Source organism: Diabrotica undecimpunctata, chromosome 7 (genome assembly GCF_040954645.1).
Source record: "Diabrotica undecimpunctata isolate CICGRU chromosome 7, icDiaUnde3, whole genome shotgun sequence".
Taxonomy (NCBI): domain Eukaryota; kingdom Metazoa; phylum Arthropoda; class Insecta; order Coleoptera; family Chrysomelidae; genus Diabrotica; species Diabrotica undecimpunctata.
The window spans coordinates 12,098,457-12,122,760 of NC_092809.1; the positions used below are offsets into that span (position 1 = coordinate 12,098,457).

Below are 24,304 nucleotides of genomic sequence, written 5' to 3' on the forward strand. Positions count from 1 at the left end.
AATTCTTCGAAATGGTTCCTAGGTTATCTTATTAATATGGCTAAATTAAAATTGAAGGATATCCTTGTTCATGAAAATATATAAGATTTAACTTTTTCTATAAAACATCTTTCTATACAAGCCAATTAAAAATTGTCACAACAAAAACAAATTAGAGTTAGCTGTCAGATGTCGCATTTAATTTTGATGACAAAATAAACAAAAGATTGACAGCAACCACACTTAGTTTACAAAATAATTCTAATTATTGCCAATTCTTAAATTTAAATGAAAGCAATTATTACCTTTAGCAAAAAAAAATGTCTGTCTTTACTTTAAAATTAATATGTTAAATGTTACCTTGATTTCACTGTTTAGCACTTAACTTTAAAAGAAAACTTGTTAACATCTATGGAACATCTATCTGGACACGATCAAAAAAAACTATATCTATTTGAAGTGGAAACTGGCACATTCAAATACAAAGCTGCTCCAGGAACAAACTAAATGAGGTGAACAGGCATTTTACGCAGACCTTGGAAAAACGGGATTTCTTAAAAACACGGGAACCAATCTTGTTCACTTTTCAAACATTGATACTAATCTTCATAACAACGAAGCAGTGGTCACTCTTTCAAATTTGACATGTTACAAGGAGTGAAAATTCCACTATTTTTGGTGAATTAATCCGGATCACTTCATAACAAATATCCGTCTCGTTCAAGCAACTCTTCAAACCTGACCTCTTCGTTTCAATTCAATACCGGTCAGCGGTCAGCCATCTTCCCCTTTCACTCCGCACTCGCCACATTTGCCGAATCAACCCGAAAATTAACCTTGAGTCTCTTCCGGAGTTAATGCGTCTCAGAGAGGAAAAGCACAATACTTGCAATATTTTTTCTAAGAACCTCTTCTCAACCGGGATATTTGGGGCCTTAATGTAAACAAACGTTTTTCGACGACAAAATGATGTTGAAATATTATAGTTAGAAATAACATGTACGAAATGGAGAATTTTAAATGTAAATAAAAAAAGTGCTGACACCTCTTTAATAAGAGATAAACAAAATAGGCCTTTTATCGATTATTTTAACGTCGTTGCAAACAGACAAAACAGGGGCGTCTTTAGAAATTTTTAACATATCAATATTTCGTAGTTTAAAGAAAAATTTAAAATGCTACAACTTCAATATTTAAAACAAGCATTTTTATTTCCTTTTTCAGAAAAGACAAAAAGATGGCTCTAATCCAACTACCCAGCATGGACGATGCAGTTGTAGCCCTCATAAAGATGCACAACTATCAGCTGTCCGACTCTAACCATTTAAGAGTCTCGTTTTCAAAATCTAACATTTAAGAGGCGTTTGTGAATCCCAAAACAAAACAGTATTCATTCCATTTTAAGAAGAAAGAACACGCACCGTGCAACGGTAACAAAATGACATGGTAGCTAAATGAAAATGTTGTAACACAGCGCTTATTTATTGATATAATATATAGACTGTTATTTTTTGGCAAGATTTCGCTTCTGGGCCAATCTGTGTTTAAATTTGGAAGTTGTTGTAACACGTGTTAGTTTTCGTCAAATATTTATTGCTAGTAAGTTGAGCTAAAAATGAAAAAATCATTTGTCATATCATTGGATTATATTTTGAAAATGTCATTGTGATATAAACATCAAAATTACTTAATTTGTTAATGTTTAGACCACATGGAAATGTGTGGCAAAATTAAGAATTCGTTACGTTTATTATTGATATTTTTTGAGCATAAAGGTTATATCTAATCCTTAATAAAATGTATAAATAGCAAAATATAAAAATTCATGTACATGAAACAAGTTACAAAACTAGATTTGGCTGCAGAGATTGGAAGGTGCTAAGTGTTTCAGTGGATTTTGGAAATTGGGTGTGCAGGGAACAATTTTTAAAAGTGCAGGGACAAAGTTACTGCCAAATATAAAACAGACTGAAATTATAAAGAATCCTCAAAAAAATTACCAGTTCATTTTTAGTCGACCTAACCAAATTGTAACCCAACCTTGTTCATAATAATGTTTTAAGATTTTGGTTACTTGAAACAAAAAATATTTGACGAAACTTGGGATATTTTCAAAGTGTCTACAGTTTGGCCTATTTCTTTTAAACGATGACACAGAAACGTGGTAATGTACGTTTGAGTTGTTAGTTATTAAGTTAGTATTATTTTTTACTATACTATTTGCTATTTTGTATTCTCTCTTTACTTAATCCCAGTACTCGAATAGATATTTACTATATTTTCTTTTTCTTGCGTTTAGTGTTCAGTATTGAAATGCTTTAATACTGTTAGTAAAAATTTAGAGTTATGGTTGGATATACGCGGCGATGTTATTTTTTGTAAGTTTATAGAAATGTTTATCCATGTTGTATAGAAAAAAAAACATGCAAAAGGACGACTTCGCATACAAGACATAGGAGTGTGTCTCAGTTACATGCAGGTACGAAAGTTTTCGTTAGAAAATAGTACAAAAAAGAAGTAGGATTTGAAAACAAAGTTGGTGCATACGATTTATGTATCAACGAAGCCAGTCCAAATGAAAAGATATATTTTGAAATATGGACGGCATTCGTTTAACAGAAACGAACAACCAGGGTGTGATTTTTAATATATAATATATAACTTTGATATGGAATTTTTGAATGCCCTAAATAATTCAAAATAATATTAAAATGTGATTTCAGTACTGATATTTGTACCAGACAGTAGGTCCTATTCACCGTGCTGCACAGGTTTTCCCAACTCTACACAAATAGGGAGAAAAAATATTGAGAAAACCTGTGTCGAGTCGGTGCTTTGTAAGCGAGGTCTCTTTGGGGTTAGTTCTTAATCCAGAGCTCGTCCCGATAGTATTATATATGGCTAGTATTGTTAGTGATGTCGCGGAATTTCTAGACGTAAAGTTAGTTTTAGCCAGTGAATTAGTATAGGAATACCACAGGGTCTAGTTCTACCCTAGAGATATGAACGTCTTTCTCTAAATATATTGTATCACCAGAAAACGTTTCATAGTTAAAAAAAAATTAAGTTTGAAGCATTGTAATTCGGTGGACACATGTACATTGCATACGTAACTTGTTCTCTTAGTTGAATCTCTTTAAATTGTAAGTATTATAATTGTAACAAATTTCTGGAAACGTAAAAAATTGTGAATTTCCAATGATGAAAGTTTTGTTTTCAAATTTTACTAGACAATGTTTAGATAAATTAAATCCAGAGATTTGTCAACGCAGTCATATGTCCACTGACACGTCGCATTCCCGGTGACAAGTGACACTTAAAAGTTATTTTGACAAGTGATTTTTTTAAATCTGAAGACGATCGAAACGTCTCGAATGTCACCGCGAATGCGTGCTTGTGTTTCAAACATCAACTGTACTACATCTACTACTTCTAAAACAAAAGACAGTTGAAGTTTGTGTATACACTCTTAATATAGTAACTAACATTTCTTATTCTATTACTAATACTATTTACACTTTGACAATCATAAAAATCATACTTCTTGCAAATACTGAATGTAAACGCGTGAACTACTCTTCTCTACTAATCTCTCGTCTCTATGGGTAATGAAAAAATTGATACCGGTCAAAAAACGTGTACGCAGCCATCATTTAGCTCCCTTTAACTTTTAAAATAAACAGTTTTTGTAATAGAAACATAAATTTCCTATCAAGAATGTTTTCAGAACTCCTCAACAGTTTGGTGCTTGTAAAGATGGTTTTTCAGTGAGTTTAAAAATCAAACCAATAGTATCAAACGATTTTCTGTTCAGTATTTGAAAAAATTAAGCAAAAGAACAGGAAAAAAAACAAAAAAGGTAACATGAATGCAAGAAAATTTAGTGATACAAAAGTAATTTTTAATTAATCTTTATTAGGAAATCTTTTTAACATAACCTAAAATGTTACATACTATTTTTGATATCCATATAATTGGGACGTTTCACTGAAACATGAGCTTTGTCTAAGAATGATCTGTATAGAGTAGGGGGGGCGAGTTAAGTTCCACAGCACTTAGGCCACAATTGACCCATTGTGCATCCTCCCAGGGAGCTGTCGTCCTTAGCTCATTGTCCATCCTGCCACTTTCAGGAAGGTGGACAAGTCACCAGAAAACATCTCGCTTATGTGGGCCAGGACTCGCCGAACGCGTATTAACGATAACTCCGGACATTCACATAGGACATGCTCTACAGTTTTGTGTTCTCGTTCACACTTCCTGCATAGAGGTGTCTGCTAGCCCCAGTGTGTGGAGGTGTTTGTTTAGTTGACAATGACCTAATACTAGTTATATACCTAATACGCCAAAGCTATTAGTCTAATACGACTAATAGCTTTGGCGTATTAGACCAATGTTTCGGGTTAAGGCTTAAAATAGGTATCTACGAAGTACCTCTTAGCAGACTGAGAGTTCTGAAGTTCAAACACGGCTGTCTTATTTATTTCTCTAAAGGTACCTACTAAAAGATACATCAGACATAAATAAAATTGTGGAGATTGTTTATGTTCCCCCAAGTAGTTCATCCTTGCGATAATCCAATTAGGCAGGGCGTGAAATTCTCTAAGTTGGTAATTTTCGGTGACATATCTTTACTGTCGACACAAAATGTGAAATTATTTATCTCAAAAGCTCATAAGAATTATTGGTATAACTCGTTCTAAGCGCTAACGGGGAATGAGGCCTCAGAAAACTGTTCCAAAGTTGTTTTCATGGTTCTTTGTTTTTATCGTGAATGACATGAAGTTTATCGTAAAAATATTTTTTTACAACCATAAAATATTCTTTTTTTGGCAAATAGGAAAGTCCGCTTTTGGAACGTACCAAACTAAAAACTGAACTAAAGAGTTTGATGATTTTTTCTTAAAGGAATTTCATTTCCAAGATATTTCTAAGACTTTTATTCGATTTCAATTCCAGCCACAAAGGTGGAGAGCCTTTCATAGTTTATATTTATTCCATTACAACTTTCTTACTTTTGTAGGTCAACAGTGACAAATAGTTTTAGCGATATTTTCTCTTCATGTTATGTATTTACATGTTTCTCTGTCCAGTATTTCAGCACTCGCTGTAGTATTTTGATAAAAGGGTTTAATCATGTTTATTTCTAATCTCCTGAATATTTTTTTAGAATGTTTGTATATTTGGCAAGCTAGTGGCAAATTTTTTAGGTCTTTTTAAGTAGAAATACGATATTCAGTTGAGTTGGAGTTATTTCTTGATTAAGCCAGTCGTGAAAAAGCTTCACTAATGCTTGGATAATTTTGGGTCCACCGAATTCGATTGTTTTGCTTACTATTTTATCGTCGCCAAGAGATTTGTTGTTTTTTCTTTTCATGACTGCTTCATTTGTTATTATTTGGGGTATATCTTCGGATCTTTGATTTATGATTATTATAATCAAGTACTTAGTTGGTTCAAAACTAATAAAAACCCTCTTTTACTACGGATGGTTACCTTAAAATATTCTTATGAGTAAGCTAATGTTTCAGTGAAATATGTCAAGTTGACTGTACTCTTTGGAAATTAAAAAGAGTAAGTTATGTTATTAGGAAATATTCTTTCCAACTAAAAGAAGGTTTTAGAATATAAAAAATCTATTAAAACTAGTTTTTGTGGAGCTAAATGGTTGATAGTGTACTCATGAGAAGACACGCAGCATTTTTGCCAAATTCGAAGTCAATATCTACTTAACTACATAAATGTGTATGTGTTAAAGAATATATTTTTTAAATTCTCATTTTTTATGTACGCGCACAAGGTATCTCAAAGTATCAGTATAGATTCGTTTCTAATTCAAATCTTTAGTTTCTTTTATATCGCAACTGTTTTGTTTTGTAAGCTGCTTCTCAGGTTTTTCTCGTTAATTTTAGTTTCTAAGTTAATTAATTGTATTCTTGCATTTATTTTTCGTTTTTACATTTTGATTTGATGTTCATTAAAGTTTCTTTGTATTATTTTTGTTTATTTATTTAGTGTGTTAGCCTTTTTCCTTGTTTTATTTGGAACTACCTGGTAATATTTCTCAGAATAAATCATTTTATGTAGAAAAATGTGGTAAGAGAAACCACTCAATATCGCTATATTTGTACAATACAACATACAACGCGTAGATGATGTGTAGTAATAAATTCACACTTATTTTCCTATTCATCTATCATTCTGCAATCTCTTATTAACAAGAGATACAGAACTAAGCATTGTGTGCTTTATGCTTAACATTGATATTCTAAAAATGTAAGATACTAACTAATTAGATGGAAGGATTATTGAAACAGAGGTGCTTTCTTCCAAACTATTTTTTAACGCTCAAATGCGACGCTTAGCTTTGACAATCATGTTAAAAAATTAAGTTAGTACCGATAGATTAGTTATAAGCGTTATTTTGCACTGTTTAGGTATAAAATTTACCATTAAATAGAAAACTAAAACCTAACTGGCTGCTTAGATGGAACGACTAGTTAAAACCACATTAATTTTTTTTATACAGCGTGGTGAATCGTCAAACCATCGAGCAAAAAGACAAAAGAGGGAATCTAATCGTTATGAAAATGCGACCAAAAAAGTGGCCTCTGATGGCGGACATATCCGGAAATGCGAATGCGCCAAATTTAAATTTTCCGACACTTATTAACATTAGCTATAAAATAGTTTTCAGAGTGTGTCTTAGAAGAGAAAATTTTAATTAAATATTAACAATAACAGTCTAAAATGTGAAACAATTGTTAAAAAACTTCAATATAAATAAGATTTCATGTGACAGTTGGGACACATAATAACATAACACAACTAAATTTGATTTCTTAAACAAGGAAAGACTCTCTTTCCTTGTTTAATTTGGCCTCTCAAGATGGCACTTCCTGTCTAACAATATTTTTGCCCCCACTACCTTTACATTCCCTCTTTTGTCTTTTTGCTCGATGCGTCAAACGGATCATAGGAAACTCAATGGGAAATTCTAAATTGTTGAATTACTGCTTCCCTAATTATTTTACACCAAAAGTCATAAGAATATATTGGTAGAGAACTGAAATGTATCGAAAATAAATGTTAAAATTGTTCTACGAATTAAACGTATTACAAAATTTTGCAAAAATATACATTTTTCAGGCCATCCCTAAAAGTCAGGCTACACGTACTCAAATAATGTGTATGACGTGTTGCGTTTGGTCATATTGATGTTTCTGATATTTGACAATAAATTATGTATTTGAATTACCAAAATTTTTATTTTGTGATGTATTGTTTAAAAAAACAAAGTTGATTAAAAAATGTACTAATAATAATTTTACAAAGTAAAATTTATTGTTCAGTAGTATTTAGTAAAATATATCGTTTATAATTTAATCATTTATATATTGACAATTCAAAAATTGTCAAACATCTTACATCGATATGATCAAACGCAACACGTCATACACAATCTTGCATTACATGTGGTCCGACTTTTAGGGGTCGGGTTATATTTTGGAGTAAGTTAAATTCGTAAAACAATTTTAACATTTGTTTTTAATACAGATTTCAGTCCTCTACAAATACTTTCTTATGACTTTTGATGTAAAATATTTAGGGAAGCAGGAATTCAACAATTCAGAATTTCCTATGGCCCGCTTCCGAAAATATTCAGAAGGATAACGAGCAATAAAACAGTGATCAGATAATATATGTACTGAAAGATTTGACAACATTAATAAATAACAAATCAGCATCAGCATACATTACATGGTAATCTTAGATGATTATTCTGTTACGTACTTGCAGATGAGATCATGGCATGTGTCTAGAAATAGAGTGATAACAGACGGGGGACAGAATTTGTTTTTCTTAAAACATTTAGTTTGATCTTAAATAGATCAAATAGGAAAATTACTTCGTTATTTAAATTTATATATGTTCTAGATGTATTACATATTCGACGTGACGATATTTGATACGTGAATAATAAGGATGGGGACTTATCGACTTCGTTCAACTCACCAAATCGACGGGTTTTGGAACACGTTCAGCTCTACTTTTACCGGTAGGAAGGTAGTTTTATTCTCCGTTCAACACACTAAGAATGACCACTAATGGATTTCTGCTCGAATTTTAATACTAGTTCTGTTGAATACATAGGCATATTGTAGAAGATAAGAGTATATTATCTTCACAAGGGTTTTGTATCGGCTTCTTTTAGATCTTGGTGGATCGGTCTTTTATGTCCTGTCCAAGAAGGTCTCAATATGAAACTCAGCACTTGCCAGTAAAATAGTATTTATATCCTGGAGTATACAAAAACCAATATTTTATTTACAATACATGTTTACAAACCGGTGGTAAAGACGGAATTTAATTAATCAACAGCTTTACCACTATCTTTATATGCTTTGTGGTGTTCTGGACAGGCATACAACACTTAGCTCAACATACTGTTAGTGTTATAAACTGGAAACGGGAATCTTTACCTTCGATTACACATCCAGCTCGTCACGCTGTATACGATCCGTACATAATTAAACGACAGATAGCCTAGCTTTAGATATTAACGACTGTGGGCTGCGGTTTTGATTTGGGAGAAGATCGTCCCAGTCCAACACGTTGTAAGGCTCTGTCTTCGAATCGACATGTTTGTTAATATTCAGTAGCAGTGTCTTTAGCTGAGTAGGCAGTAACCATTTACTATTTCTATTTACAAATGCCCCAGTTTTTTCTGTCACTTTTAGCACAGAGATTTTACTCTAACGCTATGTGTAGTGGGATCGTCAGTCTGGAGAAATTTGGTGTGTACTGCCATTCATCAATTCCTGGACATATATAAGCCATTGACGTTGTCTTTTGGTTAATCATAAAGTCTTCTACTTGTAGCTTCTTCTCTCGTAGTTTTTGTTTTGCTGTAGTTCATTTTCAACCTTATGCTAGCAGCTTTTTGTTTAACTATTAAACATTTGATAATTGAGTAGTGTTACGACTATTAAAATAGTCTTCTTAGCGAATCTGAGATAATTTAGATAGTAGCCATCGATGATAATTCCTTTGTCGTTCCATTAGAGTTGTTTAAAGACGTCTTGTAGGGTTAAACTGAACAGAGTGGAAATATTACCGAAAACCTCGCTGATGCGTATTAGAACATCGTTTTGGTTTGTCTCCAACGTAACGTTTCATGATGTCACACTTTGATGGCGATTGAGGTGATTTGTATTAATCTCGTACTCGGTTTTTTCAATAATACAAAATCAGGTAATCATATACGTCTAATGAAATTTTGAACCAGAACATAAAATAAGTTCTCTGAGGATCTCTGATTAGCAAAAATAAGCAAAGAGGCATCAATGCCTTTTCTATTCGACTTAAAATTTGTGGTCAGACACTGTTGACCTGTTTCATCATGTAGTGGTAGGTCGATCACAGAAAGACAGTAGTTCTCTTATCCATATTTCTTACTTCGGGATTGACAGGTAGGCGCCATCTATTTAGACTGTCAGAAACCACTATGTGTCTTTGAATTAGGTTAAATAACTAAAATTGCAGAAACAAGTTTGTGTAATTCGCTTTATAGTTGGCGGCGTACTGCGCATCTAGAAGACACGAATAGAAAGTTAAAAGAAAAACGAAAATTATTTAAGACACACGCTTTTAGCAGATATAAATTGTCAAAATAGTTTATACCGTTATGACAGCAAATTGTACATATTTAAAACTGATATTAACATTATCTGAGAAATATTAACCGATTTATTATTTTTAATTCAAGGTAGTTCCAATATTTTTTTATGATTAGTATTCGTGAGTGCGAACTGGCACATGCGTTGAAATTTTTGAAAAAAATAACGCTATCGGCTTCTGTGCCTGACTGTGGGATCAACTTAAAACAAATCATTGAAGATAATATATCTATTTCAAATGTTGCATTAACAAAAAAAACATTTTATCATTATTACATATATCTATATCTATCCACACCTTGTACTCTTCGGCTTCATTCGGGTTTTCTAGTAATGTTAGTCAAAGTAAATATTTTTCTGCAACTGATCATTGACTAAAAATATGAATTGCATATGATGTGGTACGTTAAAAGTGGTTAAATAATTGATAGGCCAGAGGAAAATGTATTTAGAATCTTAGTACGCATAAAATTTAGGAAAAGTGTCCACATATGTCATTTTGAAGTACAAAGACGGTATTTTTATCGAAATTAGTCAATCACAAACCACCGTCAGTAATAATTTATATAGATATTTATTTTTTAAAAACTTATTGAACCTCGTATATTATTGTGGAATATCTTCGGGCCATGATAAGGTCGTTTTAAATCATTTATGTCGGCTCGATGATTCAACTAACTCACTTCGAGGTCAGTATTTAGTAGGTTCATGATTCGAACCGATATAGAATTCAAATTGGATCTGCGGATTTGAATTTTAATTCTCGAATGAAGTCGGCCAATTGATAAATAATACAGTGAGAGATGTCTCTCGTTTAATTTTTACATTATCAATATCGTCCTATGTATAAAGAAAGTAGTAATATCATCTCTACTTATCGTATGTAAAGGAAATGTTGCAGATACGCACCTTACATATCTGCTGCCTCTACGATATTTACCAATGATATAAATAATATGAGGATATTTATCCCAAACACAGAGGAGAACATTTCTGGAATTATTTTTCCCAACATGCGAATTGTGGTATAGATTTCTTAGATTATCAGATTCATCCAAAGCAGATTCTAAGACAAGTACGTCAAATAGCAAAACTTAAAATTAAATATTGTGAGAGTCCCTAAGACAAAAAAGAGCCAGACATTAAAAATAAACTGTAGCAAACTAAAGGGTGTTTTTTTTAGAGGTATAGAATTTTGAAATGGAATAAAACAAAAATGATTTTTATAAATTGACTTTATTCGACAGATAATCTTTTGGCATTATAATTTAAATATGATTTCTGACATGTGACCACCATGGCCTGCTCTGATTTAGTCTAATCTGGAGGTCCAATTTTCGATCAATTTTTCCAATATTTGTCGCCGTATATCGGCAATAACGCTGTGAATGTTATCCTCCAAGTGGTCAATCGTTTCATGCTTATCGGCGTAGACTAGCACCTTCACATATCCCCACATAAAACAGTCTAGCAGTGTTAAATCGCACGATCTTGGAGGCCAATTCACGGTCTGAAACGTAAAATTATGCGCTTATCAAACGTTTCCTTCAATAAATCCATTGTGGCACGAGCTGTGTAACATGTTGCGTCGTCTTATTGAAACGACAGCTCCTGTACATCATGCCTGTATAGCTGTCACCATTAACGGCCAACATCGTTTTTGAAGAAGTATGGTCCAATGATTCCACCAAAGAGTCAGTTTTTCTGGATGTAATGGTTTCTTAACATACATTTGAGGATTATCATAACTCAAAATAGGGCAGTTTTGTTTGTTGATGTAGCCATTCAACCAAAAGTAAGCTTCATCGCTAAACAATATTCGCTTATGAAAGTCGAAATCAACAGCAATCTCTTTTTGGACCCACTCACCGAATCTATGCATTTTTAGGTGATGATGTATCCTCAATTCTTACACCAGTTGAATTTTGTAAGCACGCAAAGCAAGATATTTCCGCAAAATCTTCCATAAAGTCGATGAACACGTATCCAACCGCTGTGCGCGATGGCAGATAGACTGATTCGGTTCTTCCTGTATGCTACGCTCTACACCAGCAACAAATTCTTCGGTACGCACTCTACGACGTATCTATGGATCCATATTATCATTTAGAGTAAACGTGGTGCAAAAACGGTCCATGGTTAATCAAACTACTTGCTCTGATGGACTATTATGTTGACCATAAAATGGACGTAGTGCACCATACGTATTTCAAACAAAACCACAATTTTCCAAATAAATTGTACAATTTGAAAGCGTTGTTCGGGCGTCAAGTCTATTCGTGCAGAAATGCCAAACCAAACAACATAAATTACTTGACAGCTGTCAGAATGGCCGACAGTTAAAAAAGTTTTACCAACTTACATTTCTATACCTCTAAAAAACACCCTTTATAATACAAACTCTTATACGTACAGACAAAAGAACAACAAAATTTATCAGGGCCAAAATGAGAATCTCCAGAACTGTAAAGAAGTTCCTTTTTAGGTTATGTATTCACAACCAAAATCAATTACATCGAAAACGCTACCAAAGATGTTTAAACCAAATATCAGATATACGGTTAAGGTAAAACTTTATTGTAATTTAACTTATTTAGCAAAATAATTTTATCCCATAATAAAAAAACAAATATATTTGTAGGAGTAAAAAGATTGGGATATTAAAAAATTAGAAAGCATGAATGACATGACTCATTGGTGCTCTTCGGAAGTCTAAAGACCGCTTTACAGCTCGCAAGAAAACCTGCTGCAATTTCTAGCATGACTAACTTTACTGCAAAGTCTTTATGTGCGATTTTACAACTTGCAACTCGGCTTGCAACGCAATTAACGTTGAAATTGTTAACCTTAAACCCAACTTATAAACTTTTGTTTTCTTTTAACTACTTATTGCTGTTTATTTAATACTATGTATTAAGTAAATTTCAAAATGCCAAGATTATTAAAAATAACCAAATATAAATGGAAAAATTCAGTAGCAGCAACCTTAAGTATTATTATTTCTGCAGTTAGCCATTTAGTTACTAATTTAGAACGCCGAGAACGGAGATGGTGGATAAGACCATTGACATTGTGGAAAAATCAAACTTTCTACAAATTCCCCTTCACTTGCATGAAAACTTGCAAAAAATGGCACCAAACCGACTATCGCGCAATGGACAGTGGAAGTGTGACGTCACAACTGTCAATTACTTTCCAAACAAAATTTGAAATGTCCAATCTCAAGACTTTTTAATTTCTATAAAGTTAACATTTTGCTTCCTCTGCTACTTTTTCTTTTAAGTATAGTGTTTTTTACGATAATACCATCATAATTCAGTGTTCTATTTCTATGAAATATAGTTTAAAAGTTTAAATTAAAGACATTCTAACCTTACTTTATTGATACATGCATTTTATTGCTATTTTTATAAAACAACATGCTTTATTATTTACACAACCTTGTAAAATTGTTGTAGTAACTATTAGAATACTTAGATATTGCTAAAAGCGGAAAGATTCTGTAAAAAAAATGAAAAAATAACGAAAAATACAAATTATCCACACTAAACAAGGTTTGTTTGGAAAGTGAAACTGACAGATGTCAATAAAATCTACGTCATCACTTCCACGGTCCATTGCAAGAAGTTGCAGGAAATAATCAGCTGACGACATACTGCGCATGCCTTTAGGTAACTTTCTTGCGTCTTGCAGGTATAATTGTAAGCTGTAAAACGGACTTTGACAAGAGAGAATTGCAGAAATAATGGAATATTAATACATATTTTTAAAATGTACACACTAAGAGATAAAACAGTTTCTTAATTTGACATTTGTAGGCACTTTTCCTTCTTTCTTTGAGAAAATAACAAAACGAGCTTACTATACAATAAATGCCTCTAACTAATAAAGCTATTGATCATATAGTTTCCTTTCTTGGTGAAATATAAAAGTACCAAAAATACTAAAGAACCCGAACAAGCCCCTATTTACGTAGTATGTAACTTTTAGATATGTAGAATGTAGCTTAAACTTATGGGCACAAATTGAATTTAAAACAGCATATAATGATGGATTTTTTGCACAAGACAGTTTTTTCTTATAACACGCAGTCTCTCCTTTTTGAATCATTCCTAACAGGGTTTTACAAGTAAATCTTGCATTGCTGATGTGGTTAAAAATTTAACAAAAAAATGAATCGGAATGTTCCGAAAGAGTATTTTAGTGAATAACAGCATTTAACAGCACGACCAGCGTGGGCTTTACTAGTATGGTGGCATTTTGTTGTTTAATTAACTTTAACAACAGTTTGCTATTGTTAGTATCATTCACGAAACATCCTCTAATTTTCTTTATTTTTCGTACTGCTTTCAAATTGTTAATCACATCTTTAAAGTAAATAATTTACTGGGAGTAAAGAGTTATTTTTGTGTAATATAATATATGCCGAACCTATATTTTAAGGTTAAAGCAACAAAAAAAATTTTGAAGGTGAAACGCATAATTTAATATTAATATCAGTTTTATTGAATTTTCAAACTCCCTACACCTAATTCAAAGTTAGGTGACTAATAGATTAATTTTGTAAGCAGAAAATGATGAATAGGGGAAAAGGAAAAGTTTATGCTTGGCAACAACGCGGTAACAAAGTTATATAACAAAACTTTGTAAATCTGCTAACAGATGGCGTTAGTGCTAATACAATGAATAATTATTAGAAATATACCTAACTGAACTAATAAATATCATAATTATCTAAATTATCTGGAATATTAATTAATTTAAAAATGGTGTAGGGTTGACCCCGGGGATCTAAATTTATTTCATACAAGCTTATGCGTGATATCAACAATTTGGTTGAAATCGGTTGTAGAGTTTCCAAGATTTAAAGTTTTTATAGTGTGACCGACAGATACCACATGGAAATTATATTTTAGGATTTAACAGGTTGTTGTCAAACTGGTATCTACAAATTACCTGGTTCTACAATATAATGAACAATATTTACAAAAAAAACGGGACCATTAAATAGTTTATGTTGCAAAAGATGTGTTATATTTTCGAAACATAATATCTTATTAATATAAGAAGCAATTACATATATACTGAAACTGAATATACCTATAAATAAATAGTTATGTTAAAAAATATTAAAATCGACAAGGACTATAAGTAAACTGGTTATATTTTTTAAAGTTTGGCAAAAAAAATTAATTTGATAAGAAAAGCACTTACAGGAAACAAACCCTATTGTACTGTGAGTATTTTAAGTATACTTATATTTAAATAAATAGGGAACTAAGACTATCTGTCAGCATAGTTTTAAATATTAATAAAAGTCAGTCAAAGTCTAGAGAACGTTCCGATGAAGTTAGCTACAAAGATACTTCCGTAAAACAGAAATTTGCGTTTGCGGGACTGCCATGTCCTTATTATATATGTATGTATGTTTTATGCTTCAAATATACTTTAAAACGGTACATATTTGTTTCTTTCGATATTAGTTGCTGTTAGTTATTATAAAAAAAAATTGTAATTGCCCTTTGGTAGATTAGCGGATAAATTTGGCAAAAGTGTCAAAACTTTCAAAATATATTAAAATCATTACAGCAGAATTTAACTTATTATACACTTTCTAACTTTAGTATTTATAGTGATTTATATATTATTTTTTCGTTATTTTACCATTTTATGTTTTCCATGTTAATATTATAAGGACATGGCAACACTGCCAAATACAAAATTTCCTTCATTTGTAGCTAACTTCATCGTTCTCTAGACTTGAATCACCGTCTGTGACTTTAACCAGGTTTTCATATATTATGTAATCAAAAATAAATAGACAATCACTCTATAGATTTGTTTTTTCACGAAATCTAATAAGAAATAAGTATAAGAACTCAGAAAGTTAAAAGTATATGCTCATTCACTCAAATAAATAGATACGAGATTTGCGTTATACTCGTGTCGCAGACATGATCAAAAAGTTAAACTGAGGGCGAATCCCAATAAAACGAAGACTACTAAAAAAACATGTTAAAAAACAGATAAATACACCTCAACTGCGCAAGCGCATGAAAAAAAATGAATAAGTTAGTGAAATTTGTATTTGAGACAACTTTTGAAGTTAACACGACAAAATTCGGGCAACAGGAATAAAAAGAAGAATTTAGAGTGGCTTGGGGAAATTCGGCAAATTGATCTGTTTGTTCATAAACAACAAACACCTATAACGTTTACTGAGTGTGTCCTGTTTTTACCGGACTTGATATTGATAAAGTCGCAGAAGAGAAAGATCTATGGAAAGGCAAAAATATTGAAGAGCAGTAAGTATAAAACTTGAATATCGAAAAAGAAACGAATGGATTAGAAAAATAATCAAAGTTAACAAAACAATATAGAGCAAGTGATAACATGTAAATATAAATTTGTTGGTCATGCCATTAAACAATAAGTTACCTACCAAGAAGGCGGGAAGACCTATTATGAGAGTGAGTATCGATCTAAAGCGACAAACTGGTTAGGAGAGTTAGGTTTAATAAAAATATCTACTGGTGAAAAATGATAGTATTAGAAAGAATAAATTATATGTCTAAAGCATATAATAATAATCCATATTTGCTTCAAACTCTAAACTAGATTTTTAGAAGTGTTAATCACACTTTATACCAAATATACAAGAATTTAATTGGTGTTAAAATTGAATCTTAAACTTTTTCAATTTCTTTTTAAATAAGGATAGTTGGTTAAGTTTGGTTAATTATCATCCATTTAAATGGTTGTTTAATTTATCAGCAATTCTTTTTGGTACAGTGAATGGTTTAAAAATCATCAAAATGAACGTATTGGAGCAGAAAAAACATCATAAATGTAAGATTTACTAAATTTATCTTCTAATTTTCCTCTCGAGAGACTATCGGTCTCTCAGTTTTCAAATTTATACAGAATTGATTCAAATAAGTGGGTGCCAAGTTCAGTATTAATATACTTATAATGATCGGCCAGTTCTGTTGGTGAACAAAGTTTGTGTTAGATAAAAAAAAGAATAGCATGGGTTCATTATAATATCAGCAAAAATATAAGATGTATATTTATTTACTTAGTTGGTACATCTATATATCATGTATTCAGATACATATTATCTCTATATCAAACATATATTGATTCTGAAAAGTTTTAGAGTTATTCTTTGTCATTTTACAATAAAAGTTGATATAAATATAAGTGTTTTAATATTTACCTTTTCCTAACTTCTGTGGTACAACCAAATAAAGTATGTAAAACTAAAGTGCGAGCGTGGAATCTTCTGCGTTTCGTTTCCAAAAACGATGGGTTTAATGTTTTATAGATCCTACATACGATCCATTCTGGATTATGGTTGTGTTCTTTACGGTTCAACATGCAAAACAAATCTATTAACACTTTACACACAGAATACAATTTCAATCAATAAAAATTTGTCTAGGAGATATGCTGTCTTCACCAAACCAAGCAATTCTAGCAGGAGCCCAAGAACCACCTTTACACATGCGTAGGCAAATGTTCGCTAACAAACGTCTAATAACATACAGATCGTTTTATACACCTATGGTTCACAAAATACATTTACTTTTGATAGAAAATTTAACAAATTCTTACTGAAGAATAAAAAATTCTCTTGCAGAATCTTTTATTGATACGAATTCATTTAAATCTTATATCTTACAGCTACCGAAATCTCCTTTTTACGAACAAGATCTTGAAGTTGTGATAGACAAACCAACCATTATATTGCCCTCTTATTCAGGCTTGCCAATTTTAACTAATCTGATATTTAAATCCATACTAAGTCAATTAAGGGAAGATTTAACAATAAATATTTATACAGATGGATCAAAATGGATCAGATTCTCAGGCAGTATTACAAGCTATTCGTAGCCATCCATTAGATAGATTTCAAAACTTCATTATGCTTCTTCTTCTTCCTCTTTATAAGCAATTCTGCTTGTTCATTGGCGGATTAACACCTCTATGAAAGGTTGTCACTCCATCTTTTGCGCGGTCATCCGATACTTCTTCTGCCGATTGGTGACTTATCTCTTGCTATTTTGACGACACGGGTCTCCTCTAGTCTGCTAATGTGGTTATTCCATTCGTTTTTTCTATTTTGTGTACATTCATTTATACAATGTACGTTACATTTTCTTCTAATGTCTTCACTTCTCTTTCGATATCTCAGCGTATTTCCTGTAATTCTTCTCAGTACGTCTGTGTACGTCATCTCTGTCGTTTCCAGTAGCCTTTGCGTTGTGGCTGTGTCGGGTCGTGTTTCTGAGGCATATGTCATTATTGGTCTTACACGGCTTTATAAATTCTTGACTTCATCTCAGTGTCAATGTGTCTATTTCGCCATATAGTGTTATTAAGGCATCCTGCCAGTCTATTTGCTTTTTGTACTTGATCTCTCACTTCTTTGTCCAGGTCTCCATAGCTAGACAGTGTAATTCCAAGGTATTTTATTTCCATTACTTGTTCAATACTGATGCCATCAATTTCTATTTTACATCTGAAGACGTACACGTACTGAAACACGTTCACATAATCAAAGATGTACTAGAGAGGTACGAGAGTCTTCCTTATGGACAACACATGTTGCAATTTTGCCCTTAAATCTGTTAGTGATTTCAAAAGCTTTTAATTGTTTTTTTTTATGTGGTAACAAGCTGAACATACTGGAGGATCGAAAATATTTTGATCTGTATTTTTTCCTAGGTATTCCAGTTCAGTATGTTTGAGAATTTGCTTTTTGCTATGCTCATATCATGTTTTGAGCTTATCCATACTTCATGTGATTGGTGACCATTTAAGACTTTCATCATCATCATCATAGTTTTGTCCGCTCTCAAATTATCTGAAGAGTACATAGAGGAGACTGTACATGGCTTAGAATCAGAAATCAGGGCCAGAGCACAAAATCTACGAAATATAATACTGATGTGCTAAAATCTGAAGACGCTAGGGATAGCTACAGGAAAATTTTAAATGAAGAGCTGACAAGAATCGACGAAAATTTAAATATAGAAGAACACTGGACCAAATGCAAGGAAGCTATCCATACAGCGGCTAAGAGCTTTTTAAAACCTAATCAGGGTGAAATAAACGAAGATTGGTTTGACGAAGAATGTAGATCCATTAACCATCAGAAAAATGAAGCATATAAGAGACTTCAGCAGCGCAGAACGAGATCAAACCTGGAAGACTATGAAAATCTTAGACGAGAAATCTGGCAACGGAGGGAAATTAGGTGTAATGCACCCTCTTCACAAAAAGGGAGATATGATGGTGTGTGATAATTATAGAGGCATCACCCTATTTAACGTGGCATATAAAGTATTGTCCAACGTATTGTACAGAAGATTGATCCCCTATGCTGAACAAATAGTTGGGAACTACCAGTGCCGCGGGTGTCCTACCCAATAAATCAACAACGGATCAAATCTTCACAGTCAGGCAGATTCTTGAGAAAACGCTTGATTTCGGAGTCGACACCCTCCACAAATTCGTGGATTTCAAAGCTGCATACGACTCAGTGAACAGACAAAAACTTCTACAGGCTATGGTGAAGTTTCAATGCCGCTTTATCTTGTTCAATTAACGGAACTTACACTCTCAGGCATAGAGAGTGTAGTCATAATCCAAAACGGCTTTTCAAGACCCTTCCATTATTAATTCGAGAGGGCCATATTAATACGAATGGCACCATCTTTAATAAATCTGTACAAGTGGTCGGATATGCAGATGACATAGACATTATTGGCTATTGCTAGGTCCACAGAATCTCTGATCGAAGCATTTCGGTCACTAAGGGCGTCTGAACTGAGAATGGGATTAACAATAAACGCACAGAAAGCCAAGTATATGTATTGTACTAGATCAGGCAACCAGATACCTAGACTATTAATTGATGATCTGGAACTGGAAGGTGTGGACACCTTCGTCTACCTGGGCTCGCTGCTGACCAAAGACAACAATGTCAGCGAAGAAATTAAAAGAAGAATAGTGCTTGCCAATAAGTGCTATTATGGCTTGAGGAAATAGATGGCCCCAAAACTACGCAGAAAAATTAAAGTTACCATATATAAAACACTAATAAGGCCAGTGTTAACATACGGGTCAGAAACGTGGTCACTTACACAGAACGACCAAGAATTTCTTAAATGTTTCGAGAGAAAAATTCTAAGGAAAATATATGGAGGAGTCCAAGAACAGGGTTTGTGGCGTAGGCGCTATAACTTTGAGTTATACAGAAGTTTTCTGGAACCTGACGTTGTAAAATGTATTAAATTAGCACGCCTTCGATGGATAGGACATGTAATGCCTATCCATCGAATGTAAAGGGCGAGATGAAGATGCAACGACCAGAAAAATTTTTGACCGAAGAGGATCAGTGAGAAGACGAGCCAGAGGAAGACCAAAACTTAGGTATCAAGATAACATAGAGGATGATCTAAGATCCATCGGAGTTAAAGCATGGAGAAGAGTTGCCAGAGACAGTTTTCTGAGATGAGATAGTCATATTAAATTCATTTGCTCTTATGTTAAATCTGTGGGCCAGTCTTTGCCGACTATCTTCATCTTATCGGGGGCTATCAATATTGCGTCGTCTGCGTAACAGAGTATTTTGATTTCTTTGTTTCCCATTCTGTATCCTCTTCCTTTGTTAACGGTTTTGATTATTTCATCCATGATCAAATTGAAGAGCATGGGGCTCAATGAATCCCCTTGTCTTATTCCGCTGCCTATTTCTATAGGTTCTGTAAGTTGTCCATCTATTCTGACTTCCATTTTGTTGTTTTGGTAGTTATTGATAGTTTTTATAATATTTATAGGGGAACTTCTCTATTATACAGAAGATGTATTACATCTTTGAGTCTTACTCTGCCAAACGCTTTCTTTAGGTTAATCAGACACAGAAATGCTGGTCTATTATACTCTAGTGATTTCGCAGTAATTTGCTTTATAACGAATATTGCATCTGTACACGATCTTCCACTACGAAAACCCTGTTGTTCATCTGCTAAACTTATCCTCTGATTTATTAGCACTTGTAAAATTTTAGTTGTTAGTTTTAGCGTAGTATTTATTTAACAAGTTTATACCTCTTTAGTTTTCTGGCTGTTTTTTATCTCCTTTTTTGAATAGTAGAATTAGTTCGCTCGTTGTCCATTCTTCCGGTATTTTATTGTGTTTTATAATTTTATTAATTAATGTTATTAATTGTTCTGTCATTGCTGCTCCGCAATATTTCAGTAATTCGTTTGGTATCCCGTCTTTACCTGCTGCTTTTCTGTTCATCAGGTTTTCAAGTATTTTCCGAACTTCCCGTATATTTATATTAAGTTCTTCATTTGTGGTAATTTCTGGTGTTTCCGGTTCTAGTGTCGTTTGTCCTTCCTCTGCATATAGCTTTTTTCATTATTTCATTATACTTAATATCACAAAATTACTACGTGAACTAAAATTCACAAAAAAAACAGTTACTGTACTCTGGGTTAAAGGACACAATGGAGTAATTGGAAACGAATTAGTGGACAGTATGGCAAAAAATATATCTGAGATATCCGAAATTACAAACATTTATTACTTTAAAGATCTTTGTTCTATTATCTGGGGTATTGGCGGGGAAAGATGGATGTCAAAATATAAAGAGGTACAGAAGATTTCAAGAAACCATTACTTTTTATTCATCCATGCTTACCAAAAAATATATATATATATTTAGGGATTCTACAGTATTCACTGCCTTCCCTCGCTCAACCGTTTCCATCTCTCTCTGTTGTTCCATTCTCCATCGTTTAGTCCTCTTTTCGGAGTCGTCCTCTTTTCCTCCTTCCTATGGGGCTCCATTCGGTTATTCTTTTTATCCATCTGCTGTCGCTAGCTCTTCTTACATGTCCATACCACTTTAGTCTTTTTTGTTCTATATATGTTAGTATGTCTGTTTCTATTGATGTTCTTTGCTTTATTTCGTCATTACTTCTCCTATCCATTCTTGTTACTCTGCAGCATCTTCGCAGGCATTCCATCTCTGTTGCTATTATCTTACTGCTGTTTTTCTTGTTTATGATCCAATTTTCGGCCCCATATGTCATAATACTTCGCACTAATGTTTTATAAATCTGCGTTTTTGTCTTCATATTTAGGTGTCTATCCCACCATACTGAGTTAAGTTGTCGGATTGCTGTTCTTGTTTGTCCTAATCTTTGTGTAATTTCTTCCTCTGTTGTTGCCTTTTTCGTGATTATGAACCCCAGGTATTTGAATTTATCCTTTCCTTTGATTGTTACGTTGTCATCAATCTGTAGATCTTCTATGTCTTCTTCACTTGTAGATAGGTACTCTGTTTTCGCGAGGTTAATATCTAGGCCAGCCTTGGTATATTCTTCTTGTAGTTTCTTCATCATGTAGCTGAGGTCGTCTTGGTCTTGTGCAATCACTACTTGATCGTCTGCAAAACTTAACGTATATAGGTATTCGTTCCGTACCGGTACTCCCATGCCTTCGCATTTTCTTTTCCATGTAGTCAAGGCTTTCTCTAAGTATATTTTGAATAGGGTTGGAGATGTGGAACAACCCTGCAGGAACCCTTTTGTTGTGGTGAAGTCTCCTATGATTCTTGTTCCCATTTTAATGGACACTTTATTTTCTTTATACAGAGCTTTTGTAGCTTCTATGAGTTCCGTCTGTATTTCTAATTTGTACATTGCCTCCCATAGTTCTGACCTTGGTACAGAGTCATACGCCTTTCTCAGATCCACAAATGCCAAGTGTATATCTCTATTTTTTGCTTTTTTCTTTTCCAACAGTTGTTCCAGTGTGTATATGTGGTCTATGCATGATCTTCCTGCCGTGAAGCCTGCCTGATCCTCCCCGATTTTGCCTTTTATCGCTTGCTCTATCTTTTCTCGCAGTATCTTCCCATATAATCTTCCTATTGATGATATTACGCTTATTCCTCTGTAGTTTTCGCATCGTTTTTCCAAAAAATATTCCTCATTTTAATTTTTACTATAATAAAGTACATTCCTAGTTGATAACCCGGCTAAAATTTAACCATGGCCTCTTTCCAGAGCATCTGCATATAATTGGAATCTATAGAACTCTCTTCTGTCCGTCTAATAATAAATCTATCGGAGATTTGAACCACTTATTTTTCGATTGTCTTAATCATAGGGAATAGACTCGGAGCTTATATTTAGGGTTTAATCGATCTTAACATTAGCCTACCAGGTAACATCAGCAATCTGTTATTTTATTCTGACAAATCTATATATAATATTTTAATCAAGTTTATAAACGATAAACTTTAAAGATACAAGATAAAGATTTAAATATACTTATAACAATTTTCTGTGGCTAGAAGATACTTTGTCTTAATGCCATCTCTCTCTCTCTCTCTTTCTCTCTCTCTCTCTCTCTCTCTCTCTCTATATATATATATATATATATATATATATATATATATATATATATATATCTATCTCTCTCTCTATATCTATCTCTCTCTCTCTCCACACAAACACACATACACATCTTTTCCTAGCTTATATAAACATTGATGTTCTCTCATTTTTACGAATGGGAGAGCTTTTGAGAAATGCGTACGAACGCAAAAAAGCAATTGTTCATTAAATACTACGGGTGCGAACTAACGGTGTTTGACCGCATTTATTTATCAATTAGGTTAGGTTTGGTTCAATATACTTAGGCGCTTAACCACCCTTCCACTCGACCTAGACCTAGACCTAGACCAAGAGATCTATTTTGCTCATAACTAGGTTAAAGTTGTCCTTTCAGCCCAGCATTTTTAACAAAATTTATTGTAGCCTTTGGTGACACCTCTACAAAGTCGTAGAACGTAGTCAAAGACCTACCATAATACTAGGAAATAATTTGAAGGGATTTTGATCTTTTGTGAATTCACAGAGGGGAAAGCCTTCCTTGTCCGCTGTGATGAGTTACGGTGGTGTTGAATCCAGTCGCGGACCAGATATTGTAAATCTTTTTGCAGAATATTTTCTACAGTCTATTCCACTCAAATATGTGACATACCCAGTGATTCACCTTCACTTGGTCTTACTAACTTCACTGGTTTCAACATAACTATATCTTATATTTATTTAAAATTATCAGAACTGGATGCGAATAAGGTTCCTGGTCCTGGTCCTGATGGATTGCCTCCCAGTTTTCTCAAAAATGGTTGTTTTATATTATCCAGACCTCTTTTTCACATTTTTAATTCAGGAGTACCCCAGGGTTCTCATTTCGGACCCTGTTAATTTACATATTCATTAATGATATACACCACTGCTTCCAGCACAGTTCACCTCTTCTTTATGCAGAAGATCTTAAGTTCTACACAATTATCAATAATACAGAAGATTGTGTTAACCAGGTTACCGAAATTCATGATCTGGGAATTAATTTAGACTAATTAATCATCATTTTTGATGTGTATAACTAAATTAAGTGATTAGGTTTGTGATATTTATACTTTATTTTGTTTTATTATAAACATTGGTAATCTTATTGGGCAGCAGCCCGTTGAAAATAAATAAACCTGTCAAATTTAGGTCGGACATTGTAGTCGATAATGTGACGTCAGTTCAGTCATGTAAAAATATTGA

General features: G+C 33.1%; 1 protein-coding gene across 7 annotated transcripts in view; it reads left to right on the forward strand.

The window, feature by feature from the left end:
- The window catches only part of heph (polypyrimidine tract-binding protein 1 heph), a 539,711-nt gene extending 533,736 nt beyond the window's left edge, over nucleotides 1–5,975 (forward strand). For all 7 annotated transcript variants that reach the window (XM_072536694.1, XM_072536696.1, XM_072536698.1 and 4 more), the window contains one exon: nucleotides 1,204–5,975. In XM_072536694.1, the coding sequence (XP_072392795.1) occupies nucleotides 1,204–1,336 (133 nt within the window). In that variant the 3' untranslated portion in view covers nucleotides 1,337–5,975. The remainder of the gene's footprint in view (nucleotides 1–1,203) is intronic.
- The last annotated feature ends 18,329 nt before the right edge of the window (nucleotides 5,976–24,304 follow it).